General features: G+C 66.1%; 2 protein-coding genes across 2 annotated transcripts; both read right to left on the reverse strand.

The window, feature by feature from the left end:
• Window positions 1–178: 178 nt before the first annotated feature.
• On the reverse strand, window positions 179–3,510 carry LOC132328277 (uncharacterized). Its single transcript, XM_059848119.1, has 8 exons — window positions 3,325–3,510; window positions 2,627–3,002; window positions 2,252–2,476; window positions 2,053–2,156; window positions 1,905–1,955; window positions 1,220–1,586; window positions 644–820; window positions 179–324 (listed from the first exon to the last, which is right to left on the reverse strand). The coding sequence occupies exons 1-8, from the start codon at window positions 3,508–3,510 to the stop codon at window positions 221–223; spliced, it is 1,590 nt and encodes a 529-aa protein (XP_059704102.1). The 3' UTR covers window positions 179–220.
• Window positions 3,511–5,600: 2,090 nt separating this feature from the next.
• Window positions 5,601–8,932, reverse strand: LOC132328278 (uncharacterized). Its single transcript, XM_059848120.1, has 8 exons — window positions 8,747–8,932; window positions 8,049–8,424; window positions 7,674–7,898; window positions 7,475–7,578; window positions 7,327–7,377; window positions 6,642–7,008; window positions 6,066–6,242; window positions 5,601–5,746 (listed from the first exon to the last, which is right to left on the reverse strand). The coding sequence occupies exons 1-8, from the start codon at window positions 8,930–8,932 to the stop codon at window positions 5,643–5,645; spliced, it is 1,590 nt and encodes a 529-aa protein (XP_059704103.1). The 3' UTR covers window positions 5,601–5,642.
• Between the last annotated feature and the right edge of the window lie 7,512 nt (window positions 8,933–16,444).

Genomic DNA, 16,444 nt, shown 5'->3' on the forward strand with positions numbered 1-16,444 from the left:
AGACACAAAGGACCATCCTGGAGGAAAGGCATGCAAAGCTTGACAAAGGCTGAAGGGAGCACTCTGATTTCCCCTTTCTGCCAAGAGGTTTCTTTAGCTGAACTTGCTGACAAGGACCAGACTTGACAGGCGGCAGTGGCTTTGTTGTTATTTTATTTCTCGGGCCCTCAGTCCTGCGTGGGATGCTGTAAGCGGGTGCTGCAGAGGCTCCGGCAAGGCGTCAAAAACGCCGGCCCAGCACCCAAGGGTGGCGCAAGATCTCCTCCAGCTCCGGCCTGTCCGCGGGGCGCGTGGCCAAGCACCAGCGGATCAGATGCTGGCACTCTGGGGGAGAGAAGGCAGAAAGGGCCGGTCACGGGCAGAAGGCTCCTGCCCGGCTGCCCGCGGGGCCCGGGCCGCGCTGCGTGTGCTCGGGGCTGCGGCGGCCTGCCGAGCGAGCCTGCCCCGCGCGGGAGAGCGGCACGGCGGGACACGGCCGCCTCCCTGGGCCGCGCGTGAGGGCCACGCCGACCCCGTCGTCACGGGCCGCCTCCTGCGGCCGGCCCTCGGGGGCAGATCGAGGTTGTGCGGGGCCGCGTGAGGGCCAGGCCGGGCCGCGTGCCGCCGTCTGCCAAAGCCCGCCCTTTTGGGGCCCCATACCGACCTGGAGAGACCTGCTGCCAGAAGAAGAGCTGCCCCAGCACGATGGCACGCTCGTCCTGGAAGGGGAGGTTCCCGCAGACCATGACGTACAGCAGCACGCCCAGGGACCAGATGGTCGCCGCACGGCCGTGGTAGCGGCCGAGGCAGATCCACTCGGGCGGGCTGTAGGCGTGCGTTCCTAGGGGAGACAGGCGGCGCTGTCCAGGCGCGGGCTGCTGCCTTTCCCGGAGCCTAGCGCCAGCCTCCTGGCTGAGGCAGGGGCTGCACCCGCGGCAACAACTTCCCCCCCGAGGCCGCCCCGCCTCCCCCAGCCAGCTGGCCAAAGCCAAGAAACCATTCTGCAAGGCCAAGAAGGCCAGCGGAGCGGCCCAGGCCCTTGCGGGCCTGCCGAGCCGAGAGGCCGGGAGTCGGCTTTTGCCGCCCTCTTCTGTCGGCAGGGCCGGCAGCCGGCTCCCGGGGCAGGGCCTCTGCCCCGTGCCAAAGGGCGGCCTGCTGAAGGCCGCAGCCCGCAGCCCGGGAGGGAGCGGTGCCGTGCAGTGCCTGGCAGCGGGAGCAGGGCCCCGGGCCGCGGGCTCACCAGCAAACCACGTGTAGGCCCGCTCCTGGAGGAAGGTGCCGCAACCGAAGTCGATGAGCTTCAGGTCGCCGCTGTCCGGGTCCACGAGGAGGTTCTCCGGCTTGATGTCCCGGTGCACGACGCCGCAGGCGGTGCAGTGCCGCACGGCCTCCAGCACCTGGACGAACAGCCAGCGCGCCATCTCCTCGCACAGGAACTCCCGCTCCAGCAGGAACTGCAGGAGATCCTGCGATGCCTCCGGACGCTCCATCACCAGCACGAAGCTGTCAGGCAGCTCGAACCAGTCGAGGAGCTGGATGATGTTGTGGCAACCAGAGCCCACCCTCTCCATGAGCACGATCTCCAGGGGCACGCGGGTGCCGTCGGGCTGTGAGGAGGAGAAAATCAGTGCCTTCGGCAGGCCCGATGCTGCCCTGGGGCTGCTGTGCGGCGCCCTGCCTGGGAGTACCCCAGTGCCCCCATCGCGCAGCCTCCCTGGTGCTTGGGCTTCCTCCCGCCCAGGGGATGCTTGGGGGGTGCCCCCTGCCCGGCCCCGCCGCCGCTGTTTGGCGTGCCCAGGCCCGAGATGCTGCGACCTGCACGCTGAGCCCACGCCCGCTGCCCCCGCCATCCCCCGCCTCCCGCTCCCCATCGGCGCCCCGGGATTCTCCCTGCTCGCCGCACCCCTCTGGCCCCGCTCACTCACCAGCTCGTCCCACTGCAGGACGCTCTCCCGGGCCACGCGTTTGATGGCCACCTGCAAGCCGAGGAGAGAGGAGGGAGGGCTGAGCTCTAGCCCCGCCCCTCCCCACCGCTGCCCTTCCTCCCACGCCCGGCCGGTGGCGGCCGCTCACCGGGCTCCCGTCGGAGAGGCGGATGCCCGAGAAAACGGTGCCGAAGCCGCCGCTGCCCAGCTGCGGGCCCAGCTGGTACAGCTCCTGCACCTCCTTCTTTTGCCCTGCGGTCGAGAGCGAGCCATCAGCCTGGCGCCCGGGAACGTCCCCCCCACCCCCCCCCCCCCCCGCAGGTGCCCGCGAGCGAAGCTGCTCTCACCTGCTTCCTGCTGCCCGCCCCCGGCCAGCGGCCGCCGCCCCGCAGCCGACGGGCCGGCGAGCGGCAGAACCGGGCCAGGGCAGCGCGCACAGGCGGCTGCAGGAGCCTCGGTGCAGCGGGGCGGGCCGGCACCGTCGCTGTCCCCGGCGTCGTGGGCTGGACTCTGCTCTCGACGACGGCCGGGGCTGCAGCCCGAGGCTTCGCCCAGGGGGGTCCCAGGAGCAGCTGCAAAGCAAGCAGGGCCTTCTGAAGCCGTGCCGTCAGAGGCACTGGGAAGAGGCAGCGACTAGGCTGCTCTCAGGGGCCCTGGCCTGGCCTGGCCGCGCCCCTCAAGAGCCCCGAGGGAGCCTCAGACGGCTCATCAGGAGATCTCACCTGCTATTAGAGAGCCCTTCGTGGCCCTCGAGGGCTGTCCTGGGACAGCTTCCTGGAGATGGAGGAACCTCCTTGGTGTCTCCAGGCTCGTCTCCACCCCCAGGCTCGGGCTGTCGCCAGCCGGCACAAGCGACACAGCGTCCTGGCAGCTGCGGGATGGCCGCTGCTGGCTCCAGGACGCTTGCTGCTCGGCCAGCTTCGCCCGAGGAGGCTCCCCTGGATCGGGCTGGGCTCCCGTTTGGACTTCTGGGCTTTCCCCGGCCACCTCAAGGCTCAGGGGTGCGCCCGCGTCGTTGAAGTCCGTGAGTCCAAGGGAGCTGGGAGACCTGTCCGCGGGCTCTGCACCCTCTGCAGGCTGACAGGTCTCACTGAGCCTCTGCCAGGGATGGAGGCTGCCAGAGATAGCAGAGGCTCCTGGCAGGGTGCAGGGTCTCTGACAGCCTGAAGTTCCTGCAGGGATGGCTCTCCCCTGCTGTGCCATCCCTGCAGGCCTTGAGGCTCTCCCAGGGATGGAGAATCCTGCTGGGAGCAGCCTCTCTGAGGGATGGCGGCCTGGGGAGGAGCTGGACGGGCCACAGCAGGGCAGGTGGCCTCGCTTCACCAGCTCCTCCAGCTCTTTCCACAAGGCCTGCCACATCCCCAAGTAGAGCGGCGCGCGTGTCCCATTGCGCCCCCAGAGCCGCCGCATCAGCTCCTGCAGCTCCTGGGCCACTGCCACGCAGGGGCCGCAGCTGCAGGGCCTGCTCGGGGGGCTCGCGGGAGCACGCGGCCGCCTGCGAGGAGTCGCCCGAGGCCTGGGGCACCTGGGAGCCACAGGGGCTCCTCGGTTCCTCCGTGAGCCTCTGGGCCGGACCCCGGGGCGCTTGCTCCTCTTCGCTGTCCATGCATGCCGGCTCCGTGGTTGCCGGTGGACAAGGGCCCACCAGAGAGCCACAGCGGCCAGCAGCAGGACAAGCGCGGTCATCAGGACGCCGCCGTCACTCGTGGCTCCGGCACGTCCCATCGCGACTGCACTGGCGGCTGCAGGCGCTGGCCCGTCTTATATAGCCACAGCGCAGTGATGTCACAGTGCTGCAGCCCGCACAGCCCTGGGACGTCACAGCCCTGCCTGATGCCAGCGCTTGGCCCCTTTGTGCCGTCACAGCCCAGCCCCCCTCCGGGATCAGCAGAAGCGGCTCCTGGCTCAAGATGGACGTGGCCACAGAAAGCCTGCTGGGAGCGAGAACGGGAGCTGAGCCTGTTGCAAGGCATCGTTCCCCGGAGCATGAGGCGCACCAGGGAGAGCGCTGGTGCCAGCAGCGTCCAGCCCCCGGCTCCCGGGACGTCTCAGCGTTCCCAGCTGGAAAACCCCACTGCTCTGTGCCTGAGAAGACAGATCCTCCAGAGACAATGGGAGATGAAGCTCCTCTGTCTCTGGGCAGCTCTCCTGAAGCGGCTGTCGAGGGCAGCAAGAGTTTCTTGTTAGCGGCTCACTGACTTCTGCTGTGCCTCTGCTCTAAATAAATCGGGATTTGCCAAGGAGGGCTCATTGTGCTCCCCCTGCTCGGGCTGGGACTGGGATTCGCTTTCTTTCTTCCCAATAGCTGCCACGCCTTGGGTTTGCATGGCAATGCTGTGCACCAAACACGGGTGCTTTGCTTTCTGCTGAGCAGGGCTTGCCCTCTTCCAGGACTTTGCAGTGTCCCTTGGTACAGCAGTGCAATGTTTTCCACTGAGAAGGGAGGGATGGGCGTCGAGGACAGAGGCAACGAACGCACCTTAAGCCCCTTGACCTTGTCTCTGTCCTCATTTGTGAGGTGGCCGTCCACATCCTGGAAAGGGGACAATGACATTTCAATGTTATTTCTACAATGGGTTTGTTTTTTTTTCCCCACTAACGTATTTCAAACCGCTCTTTTTATGGTGCTCTGCATTTCTGGCCACCTTCATCTCCCGCTGAGCTTTCGCCACACCAAATTTCTCCCTCCAGGAGCTGGAAGCATCTGCGTATTCTTCTTCTCCTGACCTGGATTCCACAGGGCACACAGCTTCCTTTTCCATCCTCTGTCCCAGAGAAGATGCCTGTCCAGGCAAGCCAGCCTTGTGCCTCGCCTGCTTGCCTTCCCTCATTTGGATTTGGGCATCGCCTGCTCCTGTGCCCTTAGGAGGTGACGTTTCCAAAGCGACCAGCACTGAGGGAGCCCAAGACCTTCAAGAAGCATTTTCCCCAGGGACCTTGCTTAGCAGTTCCCTGAGCAGCCTGAAGTCTGCTCTCTTCATGCTCCGAGCTGGGGCTTTGCTGGCGCCCTTTTCCTCTTGTCAGAGGTCTGAGCCTCCATTTCTTTGGGGTGGCTGTGGTCCAGAGGGCCGCCAATCCCCGCTTGGCCCAGGGCACGTGGGGCTCAGATGGCGGCCTGGCTCTAGGGGGGCTAAGCCGGAGAGTCCGGGGCTGTGGGAAGGCTCCCGCCTTACTGGGAGGAGGCTTCCTGGGGAGGAAGAAGGCTCTGGCATGAGCCACGAGGCCTGGCGCGCATTTGCCTGCTGCCGATGGGAGGGAAAGAGGGAGGAAGAGTTCATCGGGGCTCCACCTGAAATGACGTTCTGCTGCTTCAGGCTCTTCTCAGAGCTTTGGAGAGGAGACGTCTCTGTCCCTGACAGCCACCGAGCCTTGGAAAGCACACAGAGGGACCCGTGTGTCACTTCAGGAGACGCACCGAGAAGCCCTTGTCACTTTGTTTGAAAAGGCAGCTGTTGTTTCACTGTTGCATTTCTTGGCCCGGCCAAGCCCCTCCTACCCACACTAGAGCCTCTGCTTGAAGACACAAAGGACCATCCTGGAGGAAAGGCATGCAAAGCTTGACAAAGGCTGAAGGGAGCACTCTGATTTCCCCTTTCTGCCAAGAGGTTTCTTTAGCTGAACTTGCTGACAAGGACCAGACTTGACAGGCGGCAGTGGCTTTGTTGTTATTTTATTTCTCGGGCCCTCAGTCCTGCGTGGGATGCTGTAAGCGGGTGCTGCAGAGGCTCCGGCAAGGCGTCAAAAACGCCGGCCCAGCACCCAAGGGTGGCGCAAGATCTCCTCCAGCTCCGGCCTGTCCGCGGGGCGCGTGGCCAAGCACCAGCGGATCAGATGCTGGCACTCTGGGGGAGAGAAGGCAGAAAGGGCCGGTCACGGGCAGAAGGCTCCTGCCCGGCTGCCCGCGGGGCCCGGGCCGCGCTGCGTGTGCTCGGGGCTGCGGCGGCCTGCCGAGCGAGCCTGCCCCGCGCGGGAGAGCGGCACGGCGGGACACGGCCGCCTCCCTGGGCCGCGCGTGAGGGCCACGCCGACCCCGTCGTCACGGGCCGCCTCCTGCGGCCGGCCCTCGGGGGCAGATCGAGGTTGTGCGGGGCCGCGTGAGGGCCAGGCCGGGCCGCGTGCCGCCGTCTGCCAAAGCCCGCCCTTTTGGGGCCCCATACCGACCTGGAGAGACCTGCTGCCAGAAGAAGAGCTGCCCCAGCACGATGGCACGCTCGTCCTGGAAGGGGAGGTTCCCGCAGACCATGACGTACAGCAGCACGCCCAGGGACCAGATGGTCGCCGCACGGCCGTGGTAGCGGCCGAGGCAGATCCACTCGGGCGGGCTGTAGGCGTGCGTTCCTAGGGGAGACAGGCGGCGCTGTCCAGGCGCGGGCTGCTGCCTTTCCCGGAGCCTAGCGCCAGCCTCCTGGCTGAGGCAGGGGCTGCACCCGCGGCAACAACTTCCCCCCCGAGGCCGCCCCGCCTCCCCCAGCCAGCTGGCCAAAGCCAAGAAACCATTCTGCAAGGCCAAGAAGGCCAGCGGAGCGGCCCAGGCCCTTGCGGGCCTGCCGAGCCGAGAGGCCGGGAGTCGGCTTTTGCCGCCCTCTTCTGTCGGCAGGGCCGGCAGCCGGCTCCCGGGGCAGGGCCTCTGCCCCGTGCCAAAGGGCGGCCTGCTGAAGGCCGCAGCCCGCAGCCCGGGAGGGAGCGGTGCCGTGCAGTGCCTGGCAGCGGGAGCAGGGCCCCGGGCCGCGGGCTCACCGGCAAACCACGTGTAGGCCCGCTCCTGGAGGAAGGTGCCGCAACCGAAGTCGATGAGCTTCAGGTCGCCGCTGTCCGGGTCCACGAGGAGGTTCTCCGGCTTGATGTCCCGGTGCACGACGCCGCAGGCGGTGCAGTGCCGCACGGCCTCCAGCACCTGGACGAACAGCCAGCGCGCCATCTCCTCGCACAGGAACTCCCGCTCCAGCAGGAACTGCAGGAGATCCTGCGATGCCTCCGGACGCTCCATCACCAGCACGAAGCTGTCAGGCAGCTCGAACCAGTCGAGGAGCTGGATGATGTTGTGGCAACCAGAGCCCACCCTCTCCATGAGCACGATCTCCAGGGGCACGCGGGTGCCGTCGGGCTGTGAGGAGGAGAAAATCAGTGCCTTCGGCAGGCCCGATGCTGCCCTGGGGCTGCTGTGCGGCGCCCTGCCTGGGAGTACCCCAGTGCCCCCATCGCGCAGCCTCCCTGGTGCTTGGGCTTCCTCCCGCCCAGGGGATGCTTGGGGGGTGCCCCCTGCCCGGCCCCGCCGCCGCTGTTTGGCGTGCCCAGGCCCGAGATGCTGCGGCCTGCACGCTGAGCCCACGCCCGCTGCCCCCGCCATCCCCCGCCTCCCGCTCCCCATCGGCGCCCCGGGATTCTCCCTGCCCGCCGCACCCCTCTGGCCCCGCTCACTCACCAGCTCGTCCCACTGCAGGACGCTCTCCCGGGCCACGCGTTTGATGGCCACCTGCAAGCCGAGGAGAGAGGAGGGAGGGCTGAGCTCTAGCCCCGCCCCTCCCCACCGCTGCCCTTCCTCCCACGCCCGGCCGGTGGCGGCCGCTCACCGGGCTCCCGTCGGAGAGGCGGATGCCCGAGAAAACGGTGCCGAAGCCGCCGCTGCCCAGCTGCGGGCCCAGCTGGTACAGCTCCTGCACCTCCTTCTTTTGCCCTGCGGTCGAGAGCGAGCCATCAGCCTGGCGCCCGGGAACGTCCCCCCCACCCCCCCCCCCCCCCGCAGGTGCCCGCGAGCGAAGCTGCTCTCACCTGCTTCCTGCTGCCCGCCCCCGGCCAGCGGCCGCCGCCCCGCAGCCGACGGGCCGGCGAGCGGCAGAACCGGGCCAGGGCAGCGCGCACAGGCGGCTGCAGGAGCCTCGGTGCAGCGGGGCGGGCCGGCACCGTCGCTGTCCCCGGCGTCGTGGGCTGGACTCTGCTCTCGACGACGGCCGGGGCTGCAGCCCGAGGCTTCGCCCAGGGGGGTCCCAGGAGCAGCTGCAAAGCAAGCAGGGCCTTCTGAAGCCGTGCCGTCAGAGGCACTGGGAAGAGGCAGCGACTAGGCTGCTCTCAGGGGCCCTGGCCTGGCCTGGCCGCGCCCCTCAAGAGCCCCGAGGGAGCCTCAGACGGCTCATCAGGAGATCTCACCTGCTATTAGAGAGCCCTTCGTGGCCCTCGAGGGCTGTCCTGGGACAGCTTCCTGGAGATGGAGGAACCTCCTTGGTGTCTCCAGGCTCGTCTCCACCCCCAGGCTCGGGCTGTCGCCAGCCGGCACAAGCGACACAGCGTCCTGGCAGCTGCGGGATGGCCGCTGCTGGCTCCAGGACGCTTGCTGCTCGGCCAGCTTCGCCCGAGGAGGCTCCCCTGGATCGGGCTGGGCTCCCGTTTGGACTTCTGGGCTTTCCCCGGCCACCTCAAGGCTCAGGGGTGCGCCCGCGTCGTTGAAGTCCGTGAGTCCAAGGGAGCTGGGAGACCTGTCCGCGGGCTCTGCACCCTCTGCAGGCTGACAGGTCTCACTGAGCCTCTGCCAGGGATGGAGGCTGCCAGAGATAGCAGAGGCTCCTGGCAGGGTGCAGGGTCTCTGACAGCCTGAAGTTCCTGCAGGGATGGCTCTCCCCTGCTGTGCCATCCCTGCAGGCCTTGAGGCTCTCCCAGGGATGGAGAATCCTGCTGGGAGCAGCCTCTCTGAGGGATGGCGGCCTGGGGAGGAGCTGGACGGGCCACAGCAGGGCAGGTGGCCTCGCTTCACCAGCTCCTCCAGCTCTTTCCACAAGGCCTGCCACATCCCCAAGTAGAGCGGCGCGCGTGTCCCATTGCGCCCCCAGAGCCGCCGCATCAGCTCCTGCAGCTCCTGGGCCACTGCCACGCAGGGGCCGCAGCTGCAGGGCCTGCTCGGGGGGCTCGCGGGAGCACGCGGCCGCCTGCGAGGAGTCGCCCGAGGCCTGGGGCACCTGGGAGCCACAGGGGCTCCTCGGTTCCTCCGTGAGCCTCTGGGCCGGACCCCGGGGCGCTTGCTCCTCTTCGCTGTCCATGCATGCCGGCTCCGTGGTTGCCGGTGGACAAGGGCCCACCAGAGAGCCACAGCGGCCAGCAGCAGGACAAGCGCGGTCATCAGGACGCCGCCGTCACTCGTGGCTCCGGCACGTCCCATCGCGACTGCACTGGCGGCTGCAGGCGCTGGCCCGTCTTATATAGCCACAGCGCAGTGATGTCACAGTGCTGCAGCCCGCACAGCCCTGGGACGTCACAGCCCTGCCTGATGCCAGCGCTTGGCCCCTTTGTGCCGTCACAGCCCAGCCCCCCTCCGGGATCAGCAGAAGCGGCTCCTGGCTCAAGATGGACGTGGCCACAGAAAGCCTGCTGGGAGCGAGAACGGGAGCTGAGCCTGTTGCAAGGCATCGTTCCCCGGAGCATGAGGCGCACCAGGGAGAGCGCTGGTGCCAGCAGCGTCCAGCCCCCGGCTCCCGGGACGTCTCAGCGTTCCCAGCTGGAAAACCCCACTGCTCTGTGCCTGAGAAGACAGATCCTCCAGAGACAATGGGAGATGAAGCTCCTCTGTCTCTGGGCAGCTCTCCTGAAGCGGCTGTCGAGGGCAGCAAGAGTTTCTTGTTAGCGGCTCACTGACTTCTGCTGTGCCTCTGCTCTAAATAAATCGGGATTTGCCAAGGAGGGCTCATTGTGCTCCCCCTGCTCGGGCTGGGACTGGGATTCGCTTTCTTTCTTCCCAATAGCTGCCACGCCTTGGGTTTGCATGGCAATGCTGTGCACCAAACACGGGTGCTTTGCTTTCTGCTGAGCAGGGCTTGCCCTCTTCCAGGACTTTGCAGTGTCCCTTGGTACAGCAGTGCAATGTTTTCCACTGAGAAGGGAGGGATGGGCGTCGAGGACAGAGGCAACGAACGCACCTTAAGCCCCTTGACCTTGTCTCTGTCCTCATTTGTGAGGTGGCCGTCCACATCCTGGAAAGGGGACAATGACATTTCAATGTTATTTCTACAATGGGTTTTTTTTTTTTTCCCCACTAACGTATTTCAAACCGCTCTTTTTATGGTGCCCTGCATTTCTGGCCACCTTCATCTCCCGCTGAGCTTTCGCCACACCAAATTTCTCCCTCCAGGAGCTGGAAGCATCTGCGTATTCTTCTTCTCCTGACCTGGATTCCACAGGGCACACAGCTTCCTTTTCCATCCTCTGTCCCAGAGAAGATGCCTGTCCAGGCAAGCCAGCCTTGTGCCTCGCCTGCTTGCCTTCCCTCATTTGGATTTGGGCATCGCCTGCTCCTGTGCCCTTAGGAGGTGACGTTTCCAAAGCGACCAGCACTGAGGGAGCCCAAGACCTTCAAGAAGCATTTTCCCCAGGGACCTTGCTTAGCAGTTCCCTGAGCAGCCTGAAGTCTGCTCTCTTCATGCTCCGAGCTGGGGCTTTGCTGGTGCCCTTTTCCTCTTGTCAGAGGTCTGAGCCTCCATTTCTTTGGGGTGGCTGTGGTCCAGAGGGCCGCCAATCCCCGCTTGGCCCAGGGCACGTGGGGCTCAGACGGCGGCCTGGCTCTAGGGGGGCTAAGCCGGAGAGTCCGGGGCTGTGGGAAGGCTCCCGCCTTACTGGGAGGAGGCTTCCTGGGGAGGAAGAAGGCTCTGGAATGAGCCACGAGGCCTGGCGCGCATTTGCCTGCTGCCGATGGGAGGGAAAGAGGGAGGAAGAGTTCATCGGGGCTCCACCTGAAATGACGTTCTGCTGCTTCAGGCTCTTCTCAGAGCTTTGGAGAGGAGACGTCTCTGTCCCTGACAGCCACCGAGCCTTGGAAAGCACACAGAGGGACCCGTGTGTCACTTCAGGAGACGCACCGAGAAGCCCTTGTCACTTTGTTTGAAAAGGCAGCTGTTGTTTCACTGTTGCATTTCTTGGCCCGGCCAAGCCCCTCCTACCCACACTAGAGCCTCTGCTTGAAGACACAAAGGACCATCCTGGAGGAAAGGCATGCAAAGCTTGACAAAGGCTGAAGGGAGCACTCTGATTTCCCCTTTCTGCCAAGAGGTTTCTTTAGCTGAACTTGCTGACAAGGACCAGACTTGACAGGCGGCAGTGGCTTTGTTGTTATTTTATTTCTCGGGCCCTCAGTCCTGCGTGGGATGCTGTAAGCGGGTGCTGCAGAGGCTCCGGCAAGGCGTCAAAAACGCCGGCCCAGCACCCAAGGGTGGCGCAAGATCTCCTCCAGCTCCGGCCTGTCCGCGGGGCGCGTGGCCAAGCACCAGCGGATCAGATGCTGGCACTCTGGGGGAGAGAAGGCAGAAAGGGCCGGTCACAGGCAGAAGGCTCCTGCCCGGCTGCCCGCGGGGCCCGGGCCGCGCTGCGTGTGCTCAGGGCTGCGGCGGCCTGCCGAGCGAGCCTGCCCCGCGCGGGAGAGCGGCACGGCGGGACACGGCCGCTTCCCTGGGCCGCGCGTGAGGGCCACGCCGACCCCGTCGTCACGGGCCGCCTCCTGCGGCCGGCCCTCGGGGGCAGATCGAGGTTGTGCGGGGCCGCGTGAGGGCCAGGCCGGGCCGCGTGCCGCCGTCTGCCAAAGCCCGCCCTTTTGGGGCCCCATACCGACCTGGAGAGACCTGCTGCCAGAAGAAGAGCTGCCCCAGCACGATGGCACGCTCGTCCTGGAAGGGGAGGTTCCCGCAGACCATGACGTACAGCAGCACGCCCAGGGACCAGATGGTCGCCGCACGGCCGTGGTAGCGGCCGAGGCAGATCCACTCGGGCGGGCTGTAGGCGTGCGTTCCTAGGGGAGACAGGCGGCGCTGTCCAGGCGCGGGCTGCTGCCTTTCCCGGAGCCTAGCGCCAGCCTCCTGGCTGAGGCAGGGGCTGCACCCGCGGCAACAACTTCCCCCCCGAGGCCGCCCCGCCTCCCCCAGCCAGCTGGCCAAAGCCAAGAAACCATTCTGCAAGGCCAAGAAGGCCAGCGGAGCGGCCCAGGCCCTTGCGGGCCTGCCGAGCCGAGAGGCCGGGAGTCGGCTTTTGCCGCCCTCTTCTGTCGGCAGGGCCGGCAGCCGGCTCCCGGGGCAGGGCCTCTGCCCCGTGCCAAAGGGCGGCCTGCTGAAGGCCGCAGCCCGCAGCCCGGGAGGGAGCGGTGCCGTGCAGTGCCTGGCAGCGGGAGCAGGGCCCCGGGCCGCGGGCTCACCGGCAAACCACGTGTAGGCCCGCTCCTGGAGGAAGGTGCCGCAACCGAAGTCGATGAGCTTCAGGTCGCCGCTGTCCGGGTCCACGAGGAGGTTCTCCGGCTTGATGTCCCGGTGCACGACGCCGCAGGCGGTGCAGTGCCGCACGGCCTCCAGCACCTGGACGAACAGCCAGCGCGCCATCTCCTCGCACAGGAACTCCCGCTCCAGCAGGAACTGCAGGAGATCCTGCGATGCCTCCGGACGCTCCATCACCAGCACGAAGCTGTCAGGCAGCTCGAACCAGTCGAGGAGCTGGATGATGTTGTGGCAACCAGAGCCCACCCTCTCCATGAGCACGATCTCCAGGGGCACGCGGGTGCCGTCGGGCTGTGAGGAGGAGAAAATCAGTGCCTTCGGCAGGCCCGATGCTGCCCTGGGGCTGCTGTGCGGCGCCCTGCCTGGGAGTACCCCAGTGCCCCCATCGCGCAGCCTCCCTGGTGCTTGGGCTTCCTCCCGCCCAGGGGATGCTTGGGGGGTGCCCCCTGCCCGGCCCCGCCGCCGCTGTTTGGCGTGCCCAGGCCCGAGATGCTGCGACCTGCACGCTGAGCCCACGCCCGCTGCCCCCGCCATCCCCCGCCTCCCGCTCCCCATCGGCGCCCCGGGATTCTCCCTGCTCGCCGCACCCCTCTGGCCCCGCTCACTCACCAGCTCGTCCCACTGCAGGACGCTCTCCCGGGGCACGCGTTTGATGGCCACCTGCAAGCCGAGGAGAGAGGAGGGAGGGCTGAGCTCTAGCCCCGCCCCTCCCCACCGCTGCCCTTCCTCCCACGCCCGGCCGGTGGCGGCCGCTCACCGGGCTCCCGTCGGAGAGGCGGATGCCCGAGAAAACGGTGCCGAAGCCGCCGCTGCCCAGCTGCGGGCCCAGCTGGTACAGCTCCTGCAGCTCCTTCTTTTGCCCTGCGGTCGAGAGCGAGCCATCAGCCTGGCGCCCGGGAACGTCCCCCCCACCCCCCCCCCCCCCCGCAGGTGCCCGCGAGCGAAGCTGCTCTCACCTGCTTCCTGCTGCGCGCCCCCGGCCAGCGGCCGCCGCCCCGCAGCCGACGGGCCGGCGAGCGGCAGAACCGGGCCAGGGCAGCGCGCACAGGCGGCTGCAGGAGCCTCGGTGCAGCGGGGCGGGCCGGCACCATCGCTGTCCCCGGCGTCGTGGGCTGGACTCTGCTCTCGACGACGGCCGGGGCTGCAGCCCGAGGCTTCGCCCAGGGGGGTCCCAGGAGCAGCTAGAAAGCAAGCAGGGCCTTCTGAAGCCGTGCCGTCACAGGCACTGGGGAGAGGCAGCGACTAGGCTGCTCTCAGGGGCCCTGGCCTGGCCTGGCCGCGCCCCTCAAGAGCCCCGAGGGAGCCTCAGACGGCTCATCAGGAGATCTCACCTGCTATTAGAGAGCCCTTCGTGGCCCTCGAGGGCTGTCCTGGGACAGCTTCCTGGAGATGGAGGAACCTCCTTGGTGTCTCCAGGCTCGTCTCCACCCCCAGGCTCGGGCTGTCGCCAGCCGGCACAAGCGACACAGCGTCCTGGCAGCTGCGGGATGGCCGCTGCTGGCTCCAGGACGCTTGCTGCTCGGCCAGCTTCGCCCGAGGAGGCTCCCCTGGATCGGGCTGGGCTCCCGTTTGGACTTCTGGGCTTTCCCCGGCCGCCTCAAGGCTCAGGGGTGCGCCCGCGTCGTTGAAGTCCGTGAGTCCAAGGGAGCTGGGAGACCTGTCCGCGGGCTCTGCACCCTCTGCAGGCTGACAGGTCTCACTGAGCCTCTGCCAGGGATGGAGGCTGCCAGAGATAGCAGAGGCTCCTGGCAGGGTGCAGGGTCTCTGACAGCCTGAAGTTCCTGCAGGGATGGCTCTCCCCTGCTGTGCCATCCCTGCAGGCCTTGAGGCTCTCCCAGGGATGGAGAATCCTGCTGGGAGCAGCCTCTCTGAGGGATGGCGGCCTGGGGAGGAGCTGGACGGGCCACAGCAGGGCAGGTGGCCTCGCTTCACCAGCTCCTCCAGCTCTTTCCACAAGGCCTGCCACATCCCCGAGTAGAGCGGCGCGCGTGTCCCATTGCGCCCCCAGAGCCGCCGCATCAGCTCCTGCAGCTCCTGGGCCACTGCCACGCAGGGGCCGCAGCTGCAGGGCCTGCCCGGGGGGCTCGCGGGAGCACGCGGCCGCCTGCGAGGAGTCGCCCGAGGCCTGGGGCACCTGGGAGCCACAGGGGCTCCTCGGTTCCTCCGTGAGCCTCTGGGCCGGACCCCGGGGCGCTTGCTCCTCTTCACTGTCCGTGCATGCCGGCTCCGTGGTTGCCGGTGGACAAGGGCCCACCAGAGAGCCACAGCGGCCAGCAGCAGGACAAGCGCGGTCATCAGGACGCCGCCGTCACTCGTGGCTCCGGCACGTCCCATCGCGACTGCACTGGCGGCTGCAGGCGCTGGCCCGTCTTATATAGCCACAGCGCAGTGATGTCACAGTGCTGCAGCCCGCACAGCCCTGGGACGTCACAGCCCTGCCTGATGCCAGCGCTTGGCCCCTTTGTGCCGTCACAGCCCAGCCCCCCTCCGGGATCAGCAGAAGCGGCTCCTGGCTCAAGATGGACGTGGCCACAGAAAGCCTGCTGGGAGCGAGAACGGGAGCTGAGCCTGTTGCAAGGCATCGTTCCCCGGAGCATGAGGCGCACCAGGGAGAGCGCTGGTGCCAGCAGCGTCCAGCCCCCGGCTCCCGGGACGTCTCAGCGTTCCCAGCTGGAAAACCCCACTGCTCTGTGCCTGAGAAGACAGATCCTCCAGAGACAATGGGAGATGAAGCTCCTCTGTCTCTGGGCAGCTCTCCTGAAGCGGCTGTCGAGGGCAGCAAGAGTTTCTTGTTAGCGGCTCACTGACTTCTGCTGTGCCTCTGCTCTAAATAAATCGGGATTTGCCAAGGAGGGCTCATTGTGCTCCCCCTGCTCGGGCTGGGACTGGGATTCGCTTTCTTTCTTCCCAATAGCTGCCACGCCTTGGGTTTGCATGGCAATGCTGTGCACCAAACACGGGTGCTTTGCTTTCTGCTGAGCAGGGCTTGCCCTCTTCCAGGACTTTGCAGTGTCCCTTGGTACAGCAGTGCAATGTTTTCCACTGAGAAGGGAGGGATGGGCGTCGAGGACAGAGGCAACGAACGCACCTTAAGCCCCTTGACCTTGTCTCTGTCCTCATTTGTGAGGTGGCCGTCCACATCCTGGAAAGGGGACAATGACATTTCAATGTTATTTCTACAATGGGTTTGTTTTTTTTTCCCCACTAACGTATTTCAAACCGCTCTTTTTATGGTGCTCTGCATTTCTGGCCACCTTCATCTCCCGCTGAGCTTTCGCCACACCAAATTTCTCCCTCCAGGAGCTGGAAGCATCTGCGTATTCTTCTTCTCCTGACCTGGATTCCACAGGGCACACAGCTTCCTTTTCCATCCTCTGTCCCAGAGAAGATGCCTGTCCAGGCAAGCCAGCCTTGTGCCTCGCCTGCTTGCCTTCCCTCATTTGGATTTGGGCATCGCCTGCTCCTGTGCCCTTAGGAGGTGACGTTTCCAAAGCGACCAGCACTGAGGGAGCCCAAGACCTTCAAGAAGCATTTTCCCCAGGGACCTTGCTTAGCAGTTCCCTGAGCAGCCTGAAGTCTGCTCTCTTCATGCTCCGAGCTGGGGCTTTGCTGGCGCCCTTTTCCTCTTGTCAGAGGTCTGAGCCTCCATTTCTTTGGGGTGGCTGTGGTCCAGAGGGCCGCCAATCCCCGCTTGGCCCAGGGCACGTGGGGCTCAGATGGCGGCCTGGCTCTAGGGGGGCTAAGCCGGAGAGTCCGGGGCTGTGGGAAGGCTCCCGCCTTACTGGGAGGAGGCTTCCTGGGGAGGAAGAAGGCTCTGGCATGAGCCACGAGGCCTGGCGCGCATTTGCCTGCTGCCGATGGGAGGGAAAGAGGGAGGAAGAGTTCATCGGGGCTCCACCTGAAATGACGTTCTGCTGCTTCAGGCTCTTCTCAGAGCTTTGGAGAGGAGACGTCTCTGTCCCTGACAGCCACCGAGCCTTGGAAAGCACACAGAGGGACCCGTGTGTCACTTCAGGAGACGCACCGAGAAGCCCTTGTCACTTTGTTTGAAAAGGCAGCTGTTGTTTCACTGTTGCATTTCTTGGCCCGGCCAAGCCCCTCCTACCCACACTAGAGCCTCTGCTTGAAGACACAAAGGACCATCCTGGAGGAAAGGCATGCAAAGCTTGACAAAGGCTGAAGGGAGCACTCTGATTTCCCCTTTCTGCCAAGAGGTTTCTTTAGCTGAACTTGCTGACAAGGACCAGACTTGACAGGCGGCAGTGGCTTTGTTGTTATTTTATTTCTCGGGCCCTCAGTCCTGCG

This window comes from Haemorhous mexicanus, chromosome 6 (assembly GCF_027477595.1).
Source record: "Haemorhous mexicanus isolate bHaeMex1 chromosome 6, bHaeMex1.pri, whole genome shotgun sequence".
NCBI classification, from domain to species: Eukaryota; Metazoa; Chordata; class Aves; order Passeriformes; family Fringillidae; genus Haemorhous; species Haemorhous mexicanus.

Bases quoted from the DNA above. Each gene is read 5' to 3' on its own strand.
- LOC132328278 (XM_059848120.1), bottom strand. From the start codon at position 8,932: ATGGACAGCGAAGAGGAGCAAGCGCCCCGGGGTCCGGCCCAGAGGCTC. The intron at 7,579-7,673 runs GTGAGAGCAGCT...TCTCGACCGCAG, and splicing joins GGGCGGGCAGCAGGAAGCAG to GGCAAAAGAAGGAGGTGCAG. The intron at 7,378-7,474 runs GTGAGCGGCCGC...CTCGGCTTGCAG, and splicing joins GCCTCTCCGACGGGAGCCCG to GTGGCCATCAAACGCGTGGC.
- LOC132328277 (XM_059848119.1), bottom strand. From the start codon at position 3,510: ATGGACAGCGAAGAGGAGCAAGCGCCCCGGGGTCCGGCCCAGAGGCTC. The intron at 2,157-2,251 runs GTGAGAGCAGCT...TCTCGACCGCAG, and splicing joins GGGCGGGCAGCAGGAAGCAG to GGCAAAAGAAGGAGGTGCAG. The intron at 1,587-1,904 runs GTGAGTGAGCGG...TCCTCCTCACAG, and splicing joins TCCTGCAGTGGGACGAGCTG to CCCGACGGCACCCGCGTGCC.